This window comes from Lacerta agilis, chromosome 6 (assembly GCF_009819535.1).
Source record: "Lacerta agilis isolate rLacAgi1 chromosome 6, rLacAgi1.pri, whole genome shotgun sequence".
In the NCBI taxonomy this organism is placed as follows: Eukaryota; Metazoa; Chordata; class Lepidosauria; order Squamata; family Lacertidae; genus Lacerta; species Lacerta agilis.
This window is the reverse complement of record NC_046317.1, coordinates 26681282-26706892: the sequence shown is the minus strand read 5'-3', so window position 1 is coordinate 26706892 and position 25611 is coordinate 26681282. Positions and strand designations below refer to the sequence as shown.

Sequence of the window (25611 nt, the reverse complement as noted above, 5' to 3'; positions counted from 1 at the left end):
TTAAGAGCTAGAGTAGTTCTATGTGCTTGCCCACTCTTAAATTATTGCAAATAGTCTGCACTTGTTTAATATAAAGGCTTGAAAAATTACATGACATTTGCAATGAAATGTGTTAGGGCTTTCCATTACTTAGTGTTCACATCTCTTACCACCTTGTTTCGTGTTAATGGATGTGAAACACAGGGATGTCCCTCCTTCTTTCCAGCTAGTGCCAATCCTGGCCTCTTTGTCCACTTAAATCAAAATAATGGCAGAGAACACCAGCCACTAAGACTTTGTTTACACCACACTGAAGAAACCTGAACATCTGTGTAGCAAATTAGAAAGATTTTTATGTGGTTTCATGAACTAAGTTGACCAAACTCCTTTTTCAGAAGGATGGAAATCCCATTTTCCAGCTACTATCAATTCATTTGAGTGTTGGAGAGGAACTGTCTCCTTCCCGTGAGTGGGACCCTCCAGGTGGGGCATCTACCAGCAGAGATTGGGGACCTGTAGCCCTCCAGATGTTGCAGGAGTATAACTGGAGGGCCACATGTTCTCCAGGCCTGCCATAAAAGGAGGCAAATTCTAACTGCATGATTTCTGGTGGAGTGTATAATACTCGGCCTTGCGAACCCGGTTTGCTAGTCTTCACTGTCACTGGTTTAATCTTTTCTGTCTAGCCAAAGACTACAGCAGTTTCCAGTGATATTAGAAGATTTAAAGGGGAGAGCTTTTCTGTACCTAACACACAACTTTCTATAGGCTGGATAATACACAGGTTGTCCATCGTGGAGCAATTTTTTTCTGCTCTGTTCGAAACACCACATGCTTGAGACACCAAATTTGCAGATGCATTAAATATAGAACTATTTTCTGCACACACACACACAAAAGGACCTGCTGGGTCACACAGTGCCATAGACCAAATGCAGAGAAAGCTTGAATTGTAATTCTTGTGCTTTGCAATTAAATTTTTAGCATTATTTTTTTCACTTTTAATACCATGTAAACTCTTAATTCCTTTAAATAGGTTTTCTTTCTTATTGAATTATGCTTCTTTGTCTGGGGCAGGAAAAGCCAATATGTCATCCTTTCATCAGCCCCAGCAAGCATAGCCAGGGATGGCAGCAAACATGGGTCGGGGATGGTTTGAGGTCTAGTTCATCCGGAGATCACCATGGTGGCTACCTCTGGCCTAGAGTCTTTCCATTCAACTCATCCAAAGAACTTCTTGTTTAATGCACTAAGACGCTGAGCTACATCTAAACATTGGGTACTTTTCAAAGAGGTTTTTAATCAAGACCGAAGCCCAGTGCTATTTTTCTAGAAAAAGAGGTGCCAGAACTCACCATGAACACCTCCCTCAATCTCCCAGAATGGCAACAGCACCCACCTGAGAGGTGCTGGAACTGAGTTTCTATGAGTTCCCTCCTGAAGCCCATTAGGTTTTTACAAGTTTTTATAGTCTCTGCACCCTCACTTTGGCCCTGACCCATTACAGCATCAAGACCACTGTCTCAACTTGAAATGCAGATGTGTACACAGAACTAGAACAAACAAAGCAGTTTTGAAAAACACCTAGTGTCCTTAATCATTAGTGGACAGTATTCACACATCGTGCCTGTAGGACTATGATAGTAATATACCTATATTCAACAATGCTTCTAAACCCAGGCAATTCTGCTTTGATTTTTGCTGAAGTTCTAATGAATGCACTAGGAAGTAATTAAAGTTAGCTAATCTTGCAAGGACCTTTGTGGGTGTTTTGTGCCTTGTGTGTAGGAATTTTCTCTTTGATGGTTCAGTTAAGTATCTGTAATGAGAGCGCTGTCCAGGAATCTCCGAATATATTCAAGAATTCTTGCTATTCTCTTTAAGACCTTGAAAAGGGAGGGGGGGTGGCGAATCAGGATTAGTTCCTTTGAACACAAATAACGGAACAAGTAAAACTATAGCACTCAACATAGTTACTTGGAAGTAAAGTCTCAGTGAACTCGATATTTATTTCTAAGTAAACTTGCTGTAGGGTTGCACTGCATGTCTGATAATTTAACTGATTGAGGATATAAGCAGTTTCAGCTGAGCTTGGTGTGCTCAAAACAGTATCATTTGTTTTCATGAAGCAATACTTCTTGTTTCGGTGCAAAAGACATTATGTGTGCTGCATTTTACGGGCAAGATCACATTTCTAGTTCCTGCCAAAAGAGCGCAGTGGTACATGCTGTGGCCCATTGTTATGGCCCCGCATCAGAACCCTTCCCACATAATTTTTCTTCTTAATACATTGTTCCTCTGGATTCCTCATGAACATGGCCTTAAGTTTGGGACCATCAATGTGGTGCCCTCCACTCCTTTCTTTTGATACCTGCCAACCCCAATTTTTGGATTAAAAAAAAAATTACCTCAGGCTACTTTGCTGGCAGGTGTTTTTGTGTGCTGCTCTGGTTCGCCAGAAGCGGCTTAGTTATGCTGGCCACATGACATGGAAGCTGTACGCCGGCTCTCTCGGCCAGTAACGCGAGATGAGTGCCGCAACCCCAGAGTCGTCTGCAACTGGACCTAATGGTCAGGGGTACCTTTGCCTTTACATTTCTGGCAAGCTCAGATTTCTAGTGTGGCACCCTGTTTTCCCTTTGTTTCCCCCTGGATGCCTCTTGGCCCCACACAGGCCCAGAGATATTCAAAGAACATGAAGCAGTCAGGGTGATTTGCTGCCCTGTATGTTACCAGCCCCAGTTGCCTTTGAAATGGGGGTGAGGAGTGAAATGTTGTTGCGCTGCGACTCCCCACATCCTTGAACCAGGGGGAAGGCAACCTGACACCCAGGGCATGGTTTCCCCATTCACACCCCTGTACCTCATTCTAGGCCTGCATACACTGATTCAAGTGGGAGACTTTCGCTTTCCAGATGCCTGAGAATCATATCCTGCCTAATGCTTAATTTTTGTTACTCACTTTCAGATATGCTGCTTCCATGCAAATCTGTGTGAATATATGTATAAATGACTATGTAGCATGTGTTATGCATTTCTAGTTAAACTTGGTGTCGTTTGGAGCAGCCCAAGGCACATTTCTGGATGGTTTTTAAACCCCCATTCCTTATAGCTACAGTAAGTCTGCCAGGAGGGGGTATCACATTTAATAGCATGTTAGGCAAATGCATTAGTTTGTATTCAAAGAGAACTAAGTGCATCTTGCAAAGTGTGTATAATACAGAGTGGCTCAATGCTTATTTTGGAGTATAGAGTAATACAGGCAACCTGTCACGGCTACTCTTGCCTTTGATGTTGCTGTGAGTAACGGCCGGCTCAAGCGTTGAGCTTTAAAAGCTGTTTATTAGACATTGTTAATTACAGAGTGATAAAACATGACTGCTCTCCGAGCTAACAAACTTCCAGACTGCTATCTTCGCGCCTTTTCCAACAGAGGAAGCTACGGGTCGCCCTAAAATGACGTCTGAACCTCTTTCTCCCCCGTTGTTCCCTCCCCTGTCTGCTACTGACAGCGTAATTGCTTTCTCTTTCTTCCTGAGACGTCTGCAGAGGGGGGCTGGGTGACGTGGACGTATCTGTCGTGATTATCGGTAATTGCTCTCTATATTTACCCTCCTCCCCCTGACTGGCTGACTCCCAACTTTCTCTCCCTGCTCTTTCCTCTATGCTATCCCCTCTCTCTTCCCGAGCCATGCTTGGCTCCCTGACACAACCCACCGCCCACCTCCGTATGTTTGACTCAGGCACGACCACGCATACACGTGGCACCAGGAAATAATTCAATTCATAGCCAGAAATGGTAGGAGAGAGTGTTAGAGTCCTTGTGGCTCGCAAAGACACCCTCCCCAGAGACCAAAGAGTACATCAGTGTGGGTAGAAGAAGCTATGAAAAGACAGGCAGCACAGTGAGGCTTTGTTTACGCTGCTCAGCCTCCCCGCCTAGCAGCTGGCATGCAGGGGAGGGAGTGCAGCAGCAGAAGCTGTTTTCCTGCGTGCCCCCCAGCCTCCTGCTGGCACCAGAGCTTCAATTCTAGTCATGGATATTTTTGGATACAGTATTTTTTTGTTATGGATTGGAGAGTGGCAGGGAGGGTGCTCCCCACTTCACGCAGGTTCATTTATGTGCATGGGAGCCTGGAACATAAGTGGGGAGTTGCCTGTACAGTGGACACTTGGGTTGCGAACGTGATCCGTGCAGGAGGCACATTCGCAAACCGCAGAGTTCACAACCAGCAGTGCCGCTTCTGCGTACGTGTGAGTCGTGATTCTGCACATGCGTGAAGCGCAATTTAGCGCTACTGCGCATGCGCGAGCACCGAAACCTAGAAGTAACCCGTTCCGGTACTTCCAGGTTCGGCACGAGCGCAACCCGAAAAAACATTACCCACAGCATTCGCAACCTGAGGTAGGACTGTATAAACTTCAGTTCTGTAATCTGGCAACTGCCAAATTGGAAACTGTAGCAACTAGTTCAGTTTTGCATATCAGGATGGGGGGCAGTGATACTTTCTGGAAACAATTAGGCAATTCTCAGGATGGGTTTGCATTTTGTTACTAACCTCTTACAGCAGCAGAAGACTGTTACAGGGCCTTCGTCTTCTAACCTGTACCTCCCAGAGTTTGGTAGATCTTTGCACTGTGCTACGAATGCACGGAGCTCTGTCTCTGGAAAGCCTTCTTGCTGGTAGTGCTTTAAAAAAAAAAATGTTGTTGTTAGCATCAATGCATGGAATCTCAAACAAACTACTGTATGCAAATCAATGGAGAGATGTAATTTTAATTGTTATTCAACATACCATTTTATTTATTTTTTAAATAAACATACCTGTTTATTTATTTTTTAAGGGGTTGGAGTGCTGTGGGTGGACTTGCTAGGTAGAAAAATTGGGCTAGGGGAGAAGGATAAAGTGGTTTATTTTATTATAAAATATTTTTTATACCTGTCATGTGAACATGCAAAATGCACTTTCTTCAAATCCATGGGAGACGAATCTTCAAAGTATGAAGGGAAATCATATTCTTGCAAATGCTTTCCCACCTCCCCACAAAACTCCAAAAATAGGCTAGAGATTAGGGCTGCACGTGCACAGTGCCTGAATGCTTGCCTAAAAAAACCTGCCAGTACTAATTCTCAGCTGCGGACTCCAAGGTCTTTCTTTATAGGGAGGCAACGTCTGATGCAGATAGATGCTGTAGCTGTAATGCTGAAAATGCATTACATATGATGCAGGTGTGTCCAGCGATATTTTCCTTTGGGTCTGAAGTTTCTGTTGGCATTAATTTTGTCCTGGAGAAATCCTAGATATTTGCAATGTCCACGTACTTTTAAATTATGTTCCCCGTGGTATGGGAACCAACAGCAGGACAACAAAAGTGCATTTAGCAAAACCTTCTGGTTGCTGGGACTTAAAGACTTCAAGCTTTTGGGAAACCCAAAATCTACTATGCAATTCTCCAAGTACCTCACTGCAATTGTTGCATTGGAATGTATTCCTTATAAACACTGATTTCATTTGGATACCTATTGGGACATTTGGATGGCATATAGAAACATGTATGTTGAAACTGAGGCTGATTTATTTGGTGGCCCTTGATTGCTTTATGTGAGTTGAGTGTTTTCTTTTACGTCTTCTCTTTTTCTTTCTTTACTCCAATGCTAGCAGATGAGGATTTGTATTTTACGTATTTACATTTTTAAATAGCAAGTTTAATTAATAAAGAAAAGAAATACAAATTCTCAGCTGATAAAGAGTAGGAGAATTCTGAAGTGAAGCAGGTGGCTTGCCATCAACTTCCCTTCAAACCTAGAGCCTAAAGTGGAAAATAATGGGGCTCCTTCCTTCCACAAGAAACCAGGTGCAACCTTTTTGCTGAAAGCAGCCAGACTGCAGCAGTTGTCCCCATGGCTGGCCCCCTCTATAGCAGTGAACCCCAATCCAATTAAGGGAGAAGTTTCTTAATAACTGGGGAGTGGAAGAAAAACATTAGCATTGGTTCCCTACAAGGAAATAATAATAATAATAATAATAATAATAATAATAATAATAATAATAATAATAATAATTTATTTATACCCCACCTATCTGACTTTGTTTCCCCAGCCACTGTGGGTGGGTCCCAACAGAATATTAAAAACACGATGAAACATCAAACATTAAAAACTTCCCTAAACAGGGCTGCCTTCAAATGTCTTCTAAAAGTCAGATAGTTGTTTATTTCCTTGACATCTGGTGGGAGGGCATCCCACAGGGTTGGCTGGTTCCCTGTAGCTTCACTTCTCGCAGTGAGGGAACTGCCAGAAGGCCCTCGGAGCTGGACCTCAGCGTCCGGGCAGAACGATAGGGGTGGACATGCTCCTTCAAGTATACTGAGCTGAGGCTGTTTAGGGCTTTAAAGGTCAGCACCAACACTTTGAATTGTGCTCGGAAACATACTGGGAGCCAATGTAGGTCTTTCAGGACTGGTGTTATATGGCCGCTGCCCGTCACCAGTCTAGCTGCCACATTCTGGATTAATTGTAATTTCCGGGTCACCTTCAAAGGTAGCCCCACGTAGAGCGCATTGTAGTAGTCCAAGCGGGAGGTAACTGGAGCATGTATCACTCTGGAAAGGTTCACACATACCTTAACTGTTTCATAGGTGTCCGTAATAAGGGCAATGAAGAGACTCAGGACCATGTAGATAAAAAGGCTAATGAAGGAGTAGAGGTAGATCCGACTGAACAGCCAAACCAAGTAGCTTTTCTGCTGCATCTTTGCAAAAGTAGCAAACATGTCGTCTCCGTTTATCAACGAAAATAGACACTCGGAAACCATGTTTAAGGAACGGAACTGGAAGAGAGGAACCAGAACAAAACAAAAAAAATAGGTGTTTGTTTTTGACAGATCAGTGAAGCAAGTTCAAACAAACATGTTATATACCTTTTTTGGGGGGGGGGGTCCCTGCCACACATAGTGTACAGTATAAATAGTAGATCATTTAGACAGTACTTTAATACTGTCTCCGTATACAGGGCCGTAAATAGGAATGGACAGGCAAAATAGGAATGGACAGGCAGAATCTAATTTTGTGCAGACTGCCACTTGTGCAACAGAACTCCTCTCCTTTTCCAGTGTGCCTCCAAAATATGTTATGGAGAGTCCTCCAGCTCTTCACAGCAGATTCAGAGGCTGCACACAAGGCTGCAGGGGAGAGGAGAGGACAGTGAAGTCTTGTTACATAAGATGAATATGATTCTTCTTCTGCACAGACAGCTTTGGAAACAACTCTGTGTTTTGGGCATGCTGCCCTAAATAAAATCTGTGGGTGGCTTTTTCATCTCCCTCAGTAGGTATGTTTTTTATGGAGCTAAAGAAATGTATGTGCAAGGCTTAAATAAACAAACAAACAAAAAACCCTAGATTGCAATACCTTAACATGATATGGGCCCAGCACAATCCAGCCACAGAAACAATAGCCCAGATAAATCATAGCAGCACAACAGCAAAATCGGATGACGTTGGGCAAAGCCGCACGTAGTGTCAAAATAAGCAGCTGCAGAAAACAAAAAAAGCAAAAATAATAATAATCCAGTATTGCCGATCAGGCTTCAGCCCTGCATTCAGTACAGCTAGACAGCAACAGGAAACAAAATAAATACCAACAGCATGGAGGTCCTAGGTAATCCTTACATTGTACTTCTGAAAGAAGCCTAGGTAGCGAATCACTCCAAGCCACACGAGCATGGTGGAGGTTCCCAGGAGGATACTACAGACATCGTAGCTTGTTAGACTCTGTATGAAACAGAATTTTGGAACATTAGCTGATTTGTATAACTGCCCAAATTAGTATAATAGCATTAAATCTTAGTAGTATTCTGGTGGTGATGGGGAGGGTGGGAGCAAGGTAGATCTGGATCACAACCTGCCTCCTTATCAAACACCTGTCTTGGTGAGAAGTAGCATTTGATAAGATATGTGGACTGCATTTTGTACAAGCTGTCCTAGATAAAAACCCTCTCTATTCACTTTAAGACAGGAGGCACCCCAGATTTGCCAGACAAAAATCAGGGGGAAACATCAACTACTTTTGCAGCAACAGCAGACAGGTAATGCTATTCTTTTTCTGAGGGGTATCACTATGACCCAGGTGAACAAGGAGCCTCCAGAGAGACTCAAGGTGCACCGGAGAGATGAGAAGAGCTGCTCCTAGATCAGGGTTTCCCAGCTGTTTTTGGACTACAACTCCCATCATCCCTAGCAGGGAGGACCAGTGGTCAGGGATGATGGGAACTGTAGTCCAAAAACAGCTGGAAACCCTGTTTTAGATGAAATTAGTATTTGGAAAGTGGTGTGTATTAGAATATTTATTTAATATATATGCACAACTGAAGAGATTCCTCCATGTGCCCAGAGATGTTTCCGGCTCCCACTTCATACATTAAACTATGGAACTCGCTCCTACAGGAGCCAGCGATGGCCTCCAAGTTGGATGGCTTTCAAAGTGGATTAGACAAATTCATGGAGGAGAGGGCAATCAATGGCTATGACGTCTGCCTCCACAGTTGTAGAAGCAGCAATGCTTCTGAATGCCATTTGCTAGAATCAGCAGGAGGGGAGAATGACGCTGTGCCCCTATCCCACTTATGGGTTTTGCGCAGGCATCTTGTCAGCCTCGATGTGAGAACAGGATGCTGGTCTTGATGGGCCACTGTCCTGATCCAGCAGCATCTTCTTATCATCATGACATGAATGGGGAGAAAAGCAGGCAAAAAATATTTAGGCAGCAATCCCTTGACCTACAAAGCTGGGAGTACGCCCCATTGAACTTATGACTTATTTCTGAACTGACATGTAAAGGATTGCTGTTAACCTAGTAGGATGCCAAGATATTAAAGAGCAGAGGAAACGTTTGTTTCCTGTTCAGCATACAAGCCTGCTACCTACCTTAGCCTGTATCTCCATCTTCAGCGTAGAACCAATTAGGGTTAGAACATCACTAACTATGATCATGATATACCAGCCATTCACAAATTCCATCTGATCCGTGAAAGAGACTTCTTTCTTATAATGTTGTTGGAAGAAAGATACAAATTCCTGAGAGAGGGGACACGGACATAGAGAAAAAAAGGGGAGGAACTATTATATGAGAAGCTGCAAACGACAATACGCTGGGAAGTGCCGTCCGGCAAACCCTAAACTCACCCTCTGCAGACGAACTCCTTTAATCACAGATCGTGTGCAGAGAACCAGGGATGCTAGGCATGTCAATATGACAAAGGCGTCAAAGATCATCATGTAGTGCGTGTTCTTCTGTACTGGAAGAGAGAGAAGGGGGGAAACCCTAACAAACTTGTAGATAATAGTCATTCCCTCCTCCACCCCATTCTCATTCACACCAGTACGTTTGTGTAGGTCAGAGTAGCATCTTACAAACGTAGACTTGCCATGGAAGGATATAACGATATTTGGAATTCATTTTTATAAATACCATGATAGGCTAAGGGCTAATAACTACACTAACATTTCATTTCATTTTATTTTTTTGTAATGTATACAATTTCCTTTTCATTTTTTGTCCTTTTCTTTTGAAATTCGTTTTTATTAGATTTTGCAAACCAACAAAAAAAGTTTATAACAATTCCAAATACCGGTACATATCCATTAAAAGAGATTTCTCTTACTCTTGCGACTCCCCCTCAGCCCCTCCATGGGTCCTAATGTGAACATTTTCAGCTACATATTATTTCCTAATCTATATTTTGTATTCATCCATATTATCCATAATACCTGTTACATTACAAGTGATAATAAAATTCTGCTAATGTTTTCATCTGCTTATAGTGGTTTCCTAAGTAAGTTATAAAAAATTTTCCCATTCTTTTTTAAAGTTTTTGTCCTCTTGGTTCCTGAGCTTTCCAGTCAGCTTTGCCATTTCGGCGTAGTCCATCAGCTTAGTTTGCCATTCCTCTCCGGCAGGGACTCTTTTTTCCCTTCCATCTCTGGGCTAGTAGCATCCATGCAGCTGTTGTCGCATACATAAATGTTGTTTTGTTTTCTACATAGGTACTATTTTCTTCATTTTTGTGTCTTAACTTGCTCTGTGCACTTGTAACTATGTATTTTTTAATTTTCAATAATGTGTGCATATATTCTCTCTCTCTCTCTCTCTCTCTCTCTCTCTCACACACACACACACAGTGTGTGTGTTTGGTGTATAAAAGCCAGACAGACCTGCATTGCCCTTCTGCATTCACTACTGCAGTGTTTTTCAACCTTTTTTGGGCAAGGGCACACTTGTTTTATGAAAAAAAATCACGAGGCACACCACCATTAGAAAATGTTAAAAAATTTAACTCTGTGCCTATATTGACTATATATAAAGTAATTCTCTTGAATAGGAATCAAATAAACACAATTTTTCCCACGGCACACCAGGCAACATCTCGCGGCACACTAGTGTGCCGCGGAACAGTGGTTGAAAAACACTGCACTACTGAGTGAGGTCCTGGACTTCAGCCCCAAAGCCAATGGCAACAGTTATTTTAAGTGTTAAATGTTGTCTTGCTAAATAGTTTTATGTCTTCCTTCTCCTTCTCAAATATGTAACACCAACAATATCCATAAACTGCTTATCTTTAAAAAGTGCTATATGAAAAGTAGCCCTTAGCAATGATGCTAAGTGAGAAGAAGTCTATTTCCTATTGGGAGACTTGTCCACAATGGAGATGAGGTTTCTATTCTTCGCTCATATTTGGATCATGGAACTTGAGGGAACATGCTCATGAATATGAAACCTTCAAGGAAATAGTCAAAGCTGATACAGGTTGGAATTCATCCTCTCCCACCTGTTGCACTGATTGAATTTGCATTTTTTTTTTAAAAGACCTGGATATTAGATGCAAAGAAGATGAGACCAAAAACCTTGAATATGATATTTTTACTTACGTGATCCAGATACATGCCAGTCTTTACATTCCTTGATGGCAATATCATTGTCTAGGCTAATTTTGATTCTTCCACTGTGTGCTTTGTTATCAAAGACTATCTGTGGGGCCAGAGACAAAAAAAGCAGTTATCTATTTAGAGAGAAAGCTCTGAAGCCATATATCACACTGGCGTGCCGTTAAGACAGACTGGATCTGACAAACATTCTTCTAGCAAGACACATCGGATTGAAATGTCTTTAACGATTCCCAATTGTTTGCTCGAAAGCAGTTAAATGGAAGCAAAGATGAATAGTTGGCTGCAAGCAGAATTTGAAACAGAGCTGACAAAATGATGTTTTGCAAAGTTTCATGCTGTTCCCAGCATTAGAGAGCTTTCCATGGAGATACTACACAACACTCCTGGAGTATTAGCATTCGCTTTTAGAAGATAAGCGTCTAGCACAGGGATAGCCAACGCATGGTGTCTGCCAGATGTTGTTTGATTATAGCTCCTGTTGGCCCCAACTAACACGGCTAATGGTCAGAAATGTTGGGAGACGGACCACACATGGAGAGTGCCACCTTGGCTATTCCTGGTTTAGCTATAACTGCTGCACCATGACAGCCAAAATTACATTCTTGAAAACAGGCCTGGAGTTGGCGCCTGGAATCCTTGGGCAGCTGGCAAGGCCCACAACTGATGATTGACCCGGGACCCTCTTTTTCAAAAATCTCTTCTGTGCTTCAGTTGGCACCAGGTAACTAGGCTTGGAAGCCGCCATTTTAATTTCCCACAGTACCTTGGCAAAACCCCAGCTCAGGGACAGTGGGAGGAATTAAAATAGCAGCTCATTGGCTTCGGTACTCTGCACATCTCCTCAACTCCTCAACATCTCCCTTGCTATTACCACTTTGTCCATGTCTCATCCTCCATATCCGCCACCCGCAAAATCCAAGTTGTAATGGGAAATGAAACATGAATTTATACTTCATAAACTGGATATCCCTGAAGCACACACTTACTGTCAGAGTGAAATCATAGCAATCTGGTAGTTCGTGATGACGAACCGTCTGGAGATTGATAGCCTTCAGTTTGAATGTGAGCTGCAGAGTCACGAGTCTAGAAGAAGATTTTGGGATTTTATTTCACCATTACCAACAACATGTGAGCACACCAGCAACTGAGAACTCGCGCCTCACCTATGGAAGTCTAGAGTGAAGTTGAAAATGTTCTTCCCCAGTGTCCTGTTTTCCAAGGGCAGCATTGGTTCCACATAAAAGCATTCTGTGAGGAAAAGACAGACAGATTTTGTAGGAAGTACTCGGCATCTTGCAAGGTAAAGAAGAGTCTAGATCAGTGTTTCCCAAACTTGGGTTTCCAGACATTTTGTGACCACAAATCCCATCATCCTTAGCCAGCAGGACTAGTGGTCAGGGATTATGGGAATTGTAGTCCAAAAGCAGCTGGAAACCCAGGTTTGGGAAGATCCTGCTGTCCACAAGAGTAGACGTGGTGATTTGACATGCATTGGAAAGCTCTCCCTTCGATTAAGTTACCCATATCTTTTTCTCCCTGAGCCGTGCCCCAGGAGAAGGAAGGAGGTGGTAGTGGTTGTGATCTTGGTATTCAGCCACCCACAACTTCACTGGGCAGTTAAGGATACACTCCTCAGTGTCAGGACCACCAACATCTGTTTTTCAAATGTGGGGTAATGCTGAATCAATCTGCAATGGGCTCTTATTTTCAGAATGAACACCAGTTTCTCAATAAATAAATAAAAGCCAGGGGGAAACAGCAACACAATGGATCTAGATTATGTATGTGGGTTATATAAGGGTCGGGGGGGGGGGGGAAACCAAGTACTTAAGTCTCCATTGATTCTAGAATGAGATGGTGTGTGTACAAAAGAGTAATAGCTGGTATTCCATATGAGTGATGAAAGGAAATTGACCTCTTCCCCCTCCCCCTTCTCTCTCTCTCAAACACAGACTTGAGTAATAAAAATATATATTACCAGTTTCAATTTCTGGATCAATATCAAAAGTGTCATTTCCAGGACAAATGGTTCCTCTCTTGTAGAAGTATTGGCATATGGCCATAGGTGTCTCTTCGGCTCCTCTCTTCTCGTAGGCATGATTTCCAACAGATATGGTACGCAGCTGTAAATACTAACCCAAAACTGACAGGTGGTTAATGAACCCATACGAACCTACCTGACAATCAAGAGAAAGCTCAGGTGACACACTCTCCATCCTGTTGATGCACGATATCAGATAAGCAACTACCCAGAGGCAAGATCATCCCAGTGGTGGTTCAAAATGTGTGTGGAACGTCCTCCCTTCGGAGATATTCTGGTCCCCCCTCTTGGTTTTTAGGTGCATGGATCTGATGAACTGGAGTCTAAGTAGTCTACAAAAGCTTGTGCCACAATAACATCGAGGTGCCACAAGACTCTTTGTTGGTGTTGCTGCAGCAGACCAGCACAGATCACCTTTCTGGAAATATTACTTAAAATACCTTCGTCTCAACATGATTTTAATGTTTAATTTTAAATGTGCAGCTTTGAATGTATTTTATGTTATTGGCTGCATTAGGTTTTTATAACTGTTAACAAAATAACATTTTCTATAGTCTTGTCTTTGGTGTTTTATTAATTTTGTAAACTCTTCTGGTTTCCAGAAATGGGTCGTTCTCCTGTAAGGTGAAAGGAGCATCTGAGGGCATCCAGATAATTGATTAAATCTACCTAGATAAATTTAGTGTTGTTCTCTGAACAATGTTTGGTTTCACTGGGTTTAGTTAAATTTGCATGGACAAAGTCGAGATCAGAATCTGCATTTTATTGACCTTCTATTTGCCTACTTCCCATAAATATGGGAAGAACAAGCAATTAGGACAAAGATGAGTAGTTTCTTTGCCCTTTAAGGGTTTTTCACGGGGAGTTTCACAAGAGAAACCCAAACAGTTGAAAACCAGCAAGTGACTACAATTGTCCTCACAAAAAGCACACTAAGGCATGCGCCAATTTGAATGAGACTGTATCTACAGGCTCTTGAACTATGGTAGTTTATCAGTGGGAAGGAGTTTCTGGAGTTCTGATTGGGGGATTAAGTTTGGCTCATGAGGATGATGTTATCTGTTAGCTATTACTATGCTCAGATGCTGAAGAAAGATGACGGGGGTTAGCCTGCCTGTGACCCTGCAGAAATACTACAGAGCCGGCCCTATCATTAGGCAGGATGAGGTAATCGCCACAGAAAACTGGTTTGGGTGTCATGAAAGGCCAGCAAATGGTTAGGTATTTAATAATTCTTGGATTTTTACAGCCAGAGACAAGGAAGAGCGCTTGTGGGGGTGAGTTTGCCTCAAGAGCCAAAATAACTTGACTGGCCTTATGTATTCTGCACCTAGATTGGCAGCGTTTGCTACTCTGCCTCAGGCAGTCCAGTCTTTCGGGCCACGTGGAAACAAGAGGAGATACGAGGAAATCCTTATATTGTTAGCCTTGCCAAACAGGTAGGTAGCCAGACGAGGACGGAAGCAGGTTCCACATCTTAGCTCCCAAATGTTGTGGTGAGAAAATGGTTTTCAAGCTGCTATCAAAACAAATATATGTCCCAGATTTGGGCTCAAGTAGACTGCTTCACCTAAGCCAGGGGCGGGGGACTGGATCAATCTGGCAGGCAGGTTCCTTCATCTTGACACACCCATCCATGAGCTAAGCTTAACAGGTGGGTGGGGCCACCCACCTGCCAGTCACCTGACATCACGTGGCCCATTTTTAGCCTGCATGGTTTGAACTCAAAACTTGTGAGGGGCAAAACATTCTGCAATGCGTAGACCAGGGGTCGGCAAAGTTTTTGTGGCTTCGGCCGGTTCAGGGTCCCGCAGACGCCACGGTGGGCCAGAGTGTGCGCGCACGCATGCACAAACACTATTTCCGGCACTCCTTCCAGTGTGGAGGACACGTGCGCAGCTTCCCATTGGCCACAGGAGCTTCCTGCAGCCAATGGGAAGCCGGCCAGTGTTGCGAAAGACGGTCCCCGCTCTGTGCCGGTTTAGCACGGTGCACAGGAGCCGACCAAGCAGGTGGTGGGGGTCCATGGGCCAGTTAAACGACCCCCATGGGCTGCTTGTGGCCCATGGGCCTTAGGTTGCCAACCCCTGGTGTAGACATTCATCTGACTGTCAGCACTTGAGAATACTTTTGCAATATGTTTTTCAGGAACCATGGATCAGCCATTATCTGCCCTACACCATACAGCTGACCCAAGTCCTTTTTAGCCATTATCACTTGAGGAGTGAACACTGGTACGGCAGATCTGCAGGTACATTCTTTTGGCCTCACTCTCTGTAGCCATACAAACTAGGTGAGGTTCCCTAATTCTCTGTGGAATGTGCAAGACACCTCTGCGTGATTTTGCTGAAAACAAAGCGAAAAGCTGAATGAGTCATGCAGCTCTGGGGCAGGGCTAAAGGTCTCCCTCTTCAGACAATAGCACAAAGAAGGGGAACCTGTGGCCCTCTAGATGTTGCTGGGCTCCCAACACCCATCATCCCTGACCATTAAGCTCTGCTGGCTGAAGCTGAAAGGAGCCAGAGTCCAAGAACACGGAGAGGACTAACAGGTTCCCCATTCCCTGCAGAAGCACCTGAAAATAGCTTTAGTGTTGACTACTTTTGTTATGCAATTCTGTCTGTACAGAAAGTCTGTATAGTCAGTGTAGTGTTGGACTAGGAGCAGGGAGACCCAGGTTCAAATCTCTACTCATCTATAAAGCTCATTGGGTGACCTTGGGCCACTCAACCCAGCCTGTCTCGCAAAGACTGTTTTGAGGGTGATGTATGAAAAGAACCTTGTACTATGTCAGTCTTGAGCTCCTTCAAGTAAAAGGTGGGAGAAAGGTGTAATAAATGAACAAAAACCATAAAATTCAGAGAACAGAATTGTCCTACTACCCATTTTCTGTGCAATTAATGCTCACAAATGCATTTAATATGGAGTAGTAGCTTGATTTTTTTTAAGCAAGCTTTTAATTTCATGGAAAACGGCACCCTTGTAGAATAACCCTAGCTGCTATATTTATTGTAAACTGCTTCTAGATGGCTCATAGGAAGTGAAGTTACCTGATTTATGGCAAAAGAGATCTGATCATAGACATCCATCTGTGTATACACTGCATAGGTGTCATCCAGTCTGTCTGTGTAGCCTTTCAGGAAGAGATGTTTAAAAGCCACTGTGTTCTCCTCTTTAAATTCCACTACCATCTGGTTGCTTAACCCAAACACTACCAGCTGAAGCCAACCGCACACACAAAAAAGACAAAGAAAGAAAGAAAGAAAAGAGAGCAAAAGTTGTTTTTTATATTCCAAATAATTTCAGCTGGTTAAAAGCTGCACATTTCTACATGGGTCATTTCCCTGCTGCATGGACAGCTATGGCTAAGACCATATTTGTATTTATCAAATTTATATCCCACCCTTCCTCCCGAAAGATCCCAGGGGTAGCAAACACACATCTGTAATCTAAAATAAAAACGTATTTAAAAACAGTGAAAAACATCCATTTAAAAAATGAAACGCAATAAAACATGTAACCAATGATGTGTCTGGATAGGCCCGTCGAAAATGTTTTCAGCAGGCATCTAAAATAATACAGTTATGAGGACTTCCGGCGGCGACGCCATTGCGGGAGGTCGTGGGCTGCCTCGGCTGCGAGGCGACCCAGTCCGTCCCGGGGGTTGGAGCCCCGCTACCGCAAAGCGGGGCTCCGGTGGGGTGCGGGAAGAGCGTCCCGCACCCTGGGCTCCCCGGCTGTGCCCATTGTGGCTCCGAACCCTTCCCTCGCTCCCCCTGTAAAGGGGGAGTGGGGGTGAAGGGATGACGGAGCTGGGCTATAGGGGACATGCCCCAACCGGGATGCAAATGCGGCGACAAATCCCGTGATGAGCGTCTAAGTTCTACCTGTCTTTAATGGTGTTAAAGAACCCGGTGGTTGTGAGTATTTGACTGATTTTTACATCTTGGGAACGATCCGGGGGGAAGAGGAAAGGAAGCCTGCCTCCCTCCCTTCGGGAAAGAAAGAAAATAACCAGTTTAAGTGACTGCTGCTACAGTAATGGATACAAAGTGTTTGAAATTTGAAAACAGACTGCTGAGATTTCCCTTTGGGGATTAAGTGGGCAGAAAATATCTCCGTTTAAAGTTTTGGTCTTTACGCTCTGGCTTCAGAAAAATGGCGATGGAAAATTTCGACTGATGTGGGAAACAATTGAAACAAAGGGAGGAAGAGACAGGAACTGAAATTTGACACTCACCCCCTCCCCCAACATGTTGGACTTTGTGTTTGAACTTGTTTTGAACTCTGGATTAACGGATGAAGAAATGCTTACTGTCTTGAGGCTGGAACTGCTTAATCGGAAATTGAAAGTCTTGAGTGGGATAATAAATAAAAAAAATCTACTTTCCACAGAGGAGGTTTTTCAAAAGTTTTACACAATGGAAGGAAACCTTTGCAAAGAGTTAGAAGGGATGCTTGAAGGATGGTTTGAAATGTCTGGGCGACTCCGGGAAAAAGAACCGTTCTTTGGGGGTGGCAGTCCCGGAACGGTAAAATTTACAATATCCAGACCCCGAGGTGGGAGCTCGGGGGCAAGGGACAAGGAATTAAGATATTTACAAGAAGAAGAAGTATGGTACAAAGAAGCGGAGGAGCCCAGAAAAGAGATGATGTGTATCCTGAAGCTCGATGCAAAGTTTGTTGTGAATGCTGCCTGGATCTGTGGACATCTGGGAAAAGAAGATAACTGGAAGATTGGTCCCGGCGAAAGACAGAGAAAGACAATGGACAGAGGGGGTGTGGGGTGAAGTATTTAATGTAAAAGTTAAATGGTCTGTTATGGTTCCTGAAATCGGAGGGTGAAGGTTGTTAATTGCAAGTTTATCTTGAATAAGTAAGGAGATATTGAGATTTTATGTTAATAGCAGCATGATAAAGGACAGAAGAAATAAGTTTAGATTTTATAAGAATATTTTGTTAAGATTTATGATAGAATATGATGATTAAGATAATTGTGTTATCTTTAATTGAAGTTAAATTCTTTTTTCAGAGATAAGATGTTAAGAAAGTAGATTATGGATTTAAAACCGAAGGTGAAAAGGCAGGGGAAGTCAACCGTCAAGATTCGGAAATAGAAATTTTTCTTTATGTATATAAACAAGAAGAAGAATCCTGGCAATATACCGTATATACCCGAGTATAAGCCGACCCGAATATAAACCGAGGCACCTAATTTTCCTACAAAAACCTGGGAAAGCTTATTGACTCGAGTATAAGCCGGTTCACCTTTGCTGCTGTGGAGGAGGAGGAGGAACAAGCAGCCCGAAAGCAGCCCTTTGGGCTGCTCCTTCCTCTTCCTCCTTTGCCAAGTTTGCATTTATGTGAGCAGTTCAGGAATGGAACAAGCTGCCTGGGGAGAGTAAAGAACCGCCGTTCTTGTACGCTTCTTAAGGAATGGTTAACTGGGGAGAGCGGGTCGCGGCACGAGCGGAGAGAAAGGGCTTCTTTCTCGCTGCCCCCACCGCCCGCCTCACTCAAGTATAAGCCGAGGGCAGCTTTTTCAGCACAAAAAATGTGCTGAAAAACTAGGCTTATACTCAAGTATATACAGTATGTATTTGTATTTGTTTTATATTTGTAGGTGTGGGTTTGGGTGTGTGTTGTGTTATGAAAATGCCAATAAATTCTTCATAATAATAATAATAATACAGTTATGGCACTTTACCATAAACTTGTAAGGGCTGAGTTCAGAACTGCAACCTTACTATTCTCTTCGGTTTTTAATATGATTTGGCAAAGAAAAAGTTGGCAAAGTAGGAGTATATTCTCAGTTTACTGGGTGTATCCCTCCCTGTTTCCAGTCCGTTGCTGGGCCTTAAATGCAAGCAATGGGTTTTCTGCAACTTTAACCTTCACATCTCTCACTCTCTATTTGCACGTAGAGCTTATTATCTAGGATCCGTAAAGGTGAAGACAGTGCAATGGCTATAAAACTGACTCTAAATATATGTCAGCCGAAGGCACTTAGCAGCCTGAGGCAAAGGACAAGATGACACCCCCTTCCCCTCTCCGTGTGCAGAAGCTGACTGGCCTGGAGGTTGAATTTTACTCCTGTTGTGGAGGGGTCAATTTTGCAACCAAAAAAATAACCATTGGTGACAATTCAGGCTGCATACACGCCATAGGCTACATTTCAAAGCAAATGGCTTCTGCCAAAGAATCCCGAGAATTGCAGTTTGTTGAGGGTGCTGGGAATCGTATCTCTCTGAAGATACAGTCCCTAGGATTCTGTGAGGGGGAAATGTACGGTGTGTAGTTGTATACTGTCCACCATGCTTGACGCAGCAAGCCAGATTAGGAGGCCCAGGGCAAGTCATGTGACAACAAAAGGAAATGTCTAGATCAGGGTTTCTCAAACTTAGGGCTCTGTTTTTGGACTACACTTCCCATCATCACTGACCACTGGTCCTGCTAGCTAGGGATGATGGGCGTTGTAGTCCAAAAGCAGCTGGAGACCCAAGTTTGGGAAACCCTGATCTAGAGGGCTCCAAAAGAACAACCAGGGGTAGCTCCCACCTCTCATAGTGGCATAGCTGGGTCTCCAATATCAAAGGAGATTATTTTTCGCCCAGACTTTCATAATTTGAAACACTGAAGCCATTTCCCTCTAATTTCAAGTTTTTACATTTTCCATTAGTATTAAAAGTAGTTCCGGAAATGTATTTCTCAGATGTGTATCTCAATTCAGTATCAATAGCCTCTTGGAGTCACGTCCAAGCAACGTAAGATGGTTTGGGGGATTTCTAAAAGGCAACTTGCGGCTTTCCCATTGTCTCTCACCTGGATAGTAACCATGACAATTTTCAGAAGTTGTATCCCAAGTTTCCAAGGCTTCCTCCCCCGGGCCCAGAATTTTTCGCAGGGGTTCATGAAGAAAAATTTAAGTTTCCTTCTCAGCTGATCTTCCAGAAGCAACTCCTGACACATTGAAGGGCGCCTCTTGTAGCTGTAAACGTTTTCATCATCATGGGAACTGCAGCTGCTTACAACCACCACTTCAGGGTTTTCCATTGCTGGAACGAGCAACCCAGTGATTAAACCAGAGAGACGTTAGCAACCTCAGAATGACTAACAGAAAATATTATACTTGTGGTTAGGAGCATCTCTACTATATGAGCTGGACTATTGTCTCCATGAAGGAATCATACACTGAGGCAGTGGTTCTCAAAGGGTGTAACATGCCACACACTGGTGCAGCAGGAGAGGATGGTGTGGCAGGAAGATTCAAGGACCATCAAGGAAACTTTTAAACATTTTGGTGTAGCATCGTATCAGAATTTTATTTTATTTTTTTGATTTGCAGAATCTGGACAGATACATTTTCAAAATGTGAGCAAGAACATTAAATGATACTGAGGATAATCCTAGTTTTGACCCTGAATTACCATCCAAACAAAGTGCTGGAGAATAGCATTAGGTGTTCTGCTGCAGTTCTCCACAACATGTTGTTGTGAACAGGGATTTTCAACTCTTGACAAATATGAAAGATCAGAAGAGAGAAAGCCTTCTTTGTGTTGATGAGGAGATGAGAGTTTGTCTCAAATTAGGCAGGCTCATGGCTCTCTCATTCAGTTTGTACACGTACATAAGGTACATATGTAGGAGGATCGTTTATAATTATATTTTGGGAATGGCCCCATGTTCTTATGTAGCTGCATTGTTTTTATACTTTCTGGATGTCCCATGATCATATTATAAAGTAGTTGTGTTCTGTGTTATAAACCAAGCACTGCCAGGAGTTGGTTTCTTTTTGTTTTCCAAAGTATTTCTTATCAATAAAAAGATTTGGTGTGGCACGAGCAAATTTTTATTCTGAAACTGTGCCCCAGAGAAGGAAGAAGAAGAAGAAGAGTTTGGATTTGATATCCCGCTTTTCACTACCCAAAGGAGTCTCAAAGCGGCTAACATTCTCCTTTCCCTTCCTCCCCCACAACAAACACTCTGTGAGGTGAGTGGGGCTGAGAGACTTCAGAGAAGTGTGACTAGCCCAAGGTCACCCAGCAACTGCATGTGGAGGAGCGGAGACGCGAACCCGATTCCCCAGATTACAAGTCTACCGCTCTTAACCACTACACCACACTGGAAGAACCACTTTGAGAACCACTGCCTTTAGGAGCGGCAGTTTACAGCCCAGATGTGTACGGTGTAAAACAGAAACCAGATATATACACTCATCCCAAGGACCAGCCAACCCATATGATCAGGCTTATTAGGTCATCAACTAAGCAGAGCAGGGAAGGGTGAATTAGTTAAGAGTACAGAAAAACTAATTCACACACAGTTCCCATGCTTCACTCACAGAAAGCACTATTTTTAGAGACGAGCAACGGAAGCATTTTCCATAAACACAATATTTCCACATCTCGATCTTTCCCCCAGTTTTCCTACTAGAGTTTGGATACAACAGAAGACAGATTTCTTAAAGTGGGTTTAAAAAATATAAAGCTATTTTTTTTAAAAAAAACACCCTTGCATATAAATTCTTAATTGGAACTTATCTGTATTTCTTGTGATACAGGTCATCAGATCAGAGTGTTCTTTATTTCTTGCCCACATACAATTCCAAGATACGGATTGACTAAATCAGCGGTCGTGCGGTTCTCCAGGTATTTGTTGTGCTTCAGTTTCCATCAACTCCAGCCAGCATAGACAATCATCAGGGACTACTAGGAGTTGTAGTCCAGCAACATCTGGAAAGCCTCAGGTTCTCCATCCTTGCACTCGGGGTTTCCCAAACGTGGGTCTCCAGCTGTTTTTGGACTACAAATGCCACCATCCCAGTGGTCAGGGATGATGGGAACTGTAGTCCAAAAAACAACTGGAGACCCAAGTTTGGGAAACCCCGCTTTCACTAAATACAAATTGGTATCAAGATAATTTTTTGCACAATGCAGATTCTTTAAAAGTGAGGAAACTAAAGGGAAAGCCTCTCTTTGCCCCTGAGTTTTAAATCTAACTTATTTCTGTGACCTTCAATGAGGCTGTCAAGCTGGTGCCTTCCAGATATTGTTAAGACTACAGTGGCCTGTAGTCAGGGATGAAGGAAGTTTCCGTCCAGCAATTTCTGGATGGGCACAGGTTCCCCAACCCTGCGGTAAAGGGAAGGAAGGTACTTGGAAGTCTTGGTTGCAACTGTGCAGCTCTTTGGCCCTGCTTTAGATTTGAGGTCCCCAGAACGTAGAGTACATCTGGCCAATGGAGAACATCCCCTTTGCTCTGCTTGTTACACAGATGTCGCAGAAGTGTTTGCAGCTTGACCGATGACATTGCTTCTAGTTCTCTTGCCCCTATCTCTTGCAAATGGTATGTGAATTATTTAGCGTTTTACCTGCAGCAGTGGCCAAAATATGCCAAGAGCCTACAAGCAGGATGCAGTGCATTCAAAAGATCAGGTATAGTCCAATCCGAACGTATGCTTAGAAGTAAATCTGATGGTGCTTTTACCAAAGGAAATGCACATTGGATGATGGCTTTCAGCAGGGAAGTAATCCCATTAGGGCCTTAACTTTCAAGTAAACATATAATCAAGTTGTGAAAAACATCACAAAATGCTGACCTGACCTCTTTGGGTCATTTAGGCTGCAATTCTATAAAAACACACACCCCAGAGAGATAGTACGTTCCATTAAACCCAACAGGTCTTACTTCTGAGTAGACATTTTTAGGGTTATTGTAATTGCCATTATAGAAAACAAAAACAGCTCAATTTTTGGAAGAAGGAAATTCTGCACATGTGGGAAAGCAGCAGCTAATCTACAAAGAAGTGACTTCGATTCACTTTTTGCCAAACCAGGGTCCGTAACTACAGACGAATGCAGCAAATTTCTTCACTAGATAGAAGTCCCTAATTTAGCTCTTTAAAAATATGTTAACATGCAATCTGGGCTTGAAAAAACCCACAAGGCTGGCTGTGCAGCTAAGTGCCAACCTATGTCAACTCTCTTGGTCTCCCTCACACAGCAATTGATGGAAACAAGGGCATTGCAAGAGTGGCACACATTTACACAGGAATTGATGTTCTGTTCAGTTTCACGGCTGATAGCATGACAACAGATACATGCAAAAAATTGCTAGCTAACAGGAGCATCACATAGTGTCCCTAATGTATCCATAAATGACTGCAATTAAAATGGCCAAATGCGCTGATCAGGAACATTTTCATGTCCAAAGTTTCCACATTTTCTGTTACCGTTTGAACGAGAAACTTTGTCATGGCCACATGGGTAAAATCATCAGGCATTCGGAGTGATTACTCACATTTCTGCAAGGTTACTGGATATACCCATATCAGAGTCCTACATCTACTGATATAGAGATTGTAGATGGAGACAACAAGCATGTTTCTGTTGACTTCATCTTCACCATCCCAGCCTCTCTTAGGAAGGAAGGAAGGAAATCAATGGGGCTTATTCCCAGGTAAGTGTGGTCAGGATTGCAGTCAAACTTTCAAGTATAAGTCACTGTATGGATGAATCAAATTGGTTTTAATCAGATATGTGATTAAATCTGCATAAACTTACATTACTAAAGAATAGTTTTGAAACAAAGGAAAAAAAGCCTGGGTATAAATTTTCCAAAATCCATGAATAGAAAAAATTGATACTTAACTTTCATTTTTAATTTTCTATTTAATAGGGGTCTCCTTTTAGGCAATTGCAAGATGCTTAATCCAATATATTAACCAGTTAAAGGCTGCAGCCCCATCTATTTCCAGTGCCACCCTGAAAATCTGACCAAGCAGGTTATGCCTCTGAACATGCACAAAGTGCCTTTCCCTCTACCAATGAATTCCCTCGGAAGCACTGGAGAAGAGAAGCAAGGATCCCTGGGGGCATCCTAGTAAGCACCTTCCATTTCATAGACTCATAGAATTCGAAGGTACCCCAAGGGTCATCTAGTCCAACCCCCTGCAATGCAGGAATCTAAACGAAAGCATCCATTTCAACATACCAACTGATCATGGGAAAGAGATTCATTTAATAACAATAATAATAATCGTTGTGCGTGTCCACCTGCCTGTCTGATGCTCAGCTCCAAAATCCAGCCTCTTTGAAGAAAGGGCACATAACGAAGGGGGGAAAGTCTGTCTCCTCTCCTCCCTGCCCCCACCCCGGTTATATGACCTCCGCGGGATCTTCAACCAGGAGGAGAGCCTTTCCTTGCCTCGGAGAGAAAGCAGGAGCGCCCGGACTGACCTTTGGAGGGACGGCGAGAGAAGCAGCGCATTGGGGCGCCTGAGCCTACCGCGCCTCTCCCTTCCATGCGCTCCCCCCATCCGGGAACCAGCCTTTGCCGGCGACTTACTCATTAAGGCGGCCACAAGCGCTTACAGACGCCGCCTGCGGAACACGACACCACCAGGGACGCCGAGAGAGAGAGAGACCTCCTCGCGCCCGGGCGCAAAGCGACACCTGATGCCCGCGGAGAGGGCAACGCGCCACCGCCGCTCGCTCACCTGCACTACCTGCCGGGGAAGGGCGCGCGCATTGCCAGGAGGAGGAGGCGGCCGGCGCCTCAAGGGGAGTCCGCTTTCATCCCTGCTGCCGCGCAGGAGGAGGGGAGCGTCCTCCTCAGCAGGAGGGCGGGAGGGCAGCCACTCCGAGCTGGTGCCGGCGAAGCTGCCCGGGCGCAGGAACTGCGGCGGCGGCGCAGGAGGAGGACCCGCCACGTGACTACCGAAGCGCGCTCCTGCAGCAGCTTGGGCCTCCGCCTCCCGCAGGCGAAGACTGCCAGTGTGAGCACAAACCAGACCAGAAATTCCTCCCTACTTACCTCCCTACATCAGCACAGCAGAGGTCCCAGTTGACACACACACACAATATTTGAAGGCCCTGGGTCCTCCAAAGTTAATGGGCATTGCCCAGTGTGGAATTTATGTATAAGCTAAACAACCTATAGCTTAGGGCCCCACTTTCTTGGGGCCCCCCAAAAATGTTAAGGGAAAAAAACTGGATGTACATTTCCAAGTGTTTTGTGTTGTGTAGACTCCTATGATGTAAGTAATGGGCCCCGCCTGCTAGCCTGCTCCCTAAAATATCACTGGTTTGCTCATTTCTATATACTGTATAGGGTGACCACACTCTGCATGTGCAAATGGCTTTAGATACCAATTAGGTCCATAAATTACCATATAGCATATATTCAACACAAAAAACAGCAAAAAATTGTTGTTGACAAAGGACAGCTGGACATATAAAGGGCCCTATTACCTTCAGTAGCGTAGGGCCTCATCAAACCTAAATCCAACCCTGGTTGGCACACACACACACTAAAATATTTGAAGGGCCTGGGTCCCCCAAAGTTAATGGGCATTGCTATTCAAGTTGCCACCCCTGGCTTGAGCTGCTAGTACAGCTAGATTGCTGCCTGCAGCGGATCTAGCTCTTATCTTGTGGGGTGATGGACAAAGGCAGTGTGAGGTTATTGTTATTTTTCTCCCACCCAGAGGGTAGCCCTCTTGGTACAGACCAGGGCGGTCCAACTTTTCATACCAAGGGTACTTTGGCACAGAATCTGTGGGCCACACAGTGAATTACATTTCCACCTTGTAAATTCAAGTGTTTGCAATATATTTAATATTATTTAATATGCACACAATCAATATATT

The 25611-nt window shown here is 43.7% G+C and overlaps 1 protein-coding gene across 5 annotated transcripts; it reads right to left on the bottom strand.

The window, feature by feature from the left end:
* Positions 1–1423: 1423 nt before the first annotated feature.
* On the bottom strand, positions 1424–24605 carry MCOLN3 (mucolipin 3). Of its 5 annotated transcripts, none has more exons than XM_033151679.1 (14): positions 24460–24605; positions 19785–20017; positions 16013–16180; positions 12900–13053; positions 12085–12169; positions 11908–12004; positions 10904–11003; positions 9161–9273; positions 8903–9052; positions 7649–7750; positions 7389–7511; positions 6602–6808; positions 4538–4668; positions 1424–1865 (listed from the first exon to the last, which is right to left on the bottom strand). In XM_033151679.1, exons 2-14 carry the CDS (start codon positions 20013–20015, stop codon positions 1859–1861), a joined length of 1668 nt encoding a protein of 555 aa, XP_033007570.1. In that variant the 5' UTR covers positions 20016–20017; positions 24460–24605; the 3' UTR covers positions 1424–1858. The 5 variants fall into 5 exon arrangements, with proteins under 5 accessions (XP_033007570.1, XP_033007571.1, XP_033007569.1 ...); XM_033151680.1 differs by having other exon boundaries at positions 24469–24593; XM_033151678.1 differs by lacking the exon at positions 24460–24605 and adding an exon at positions 24309–24380.
* Between the last annotated feature and the right edge of the window lie 1006 nt (positions 24606–25611).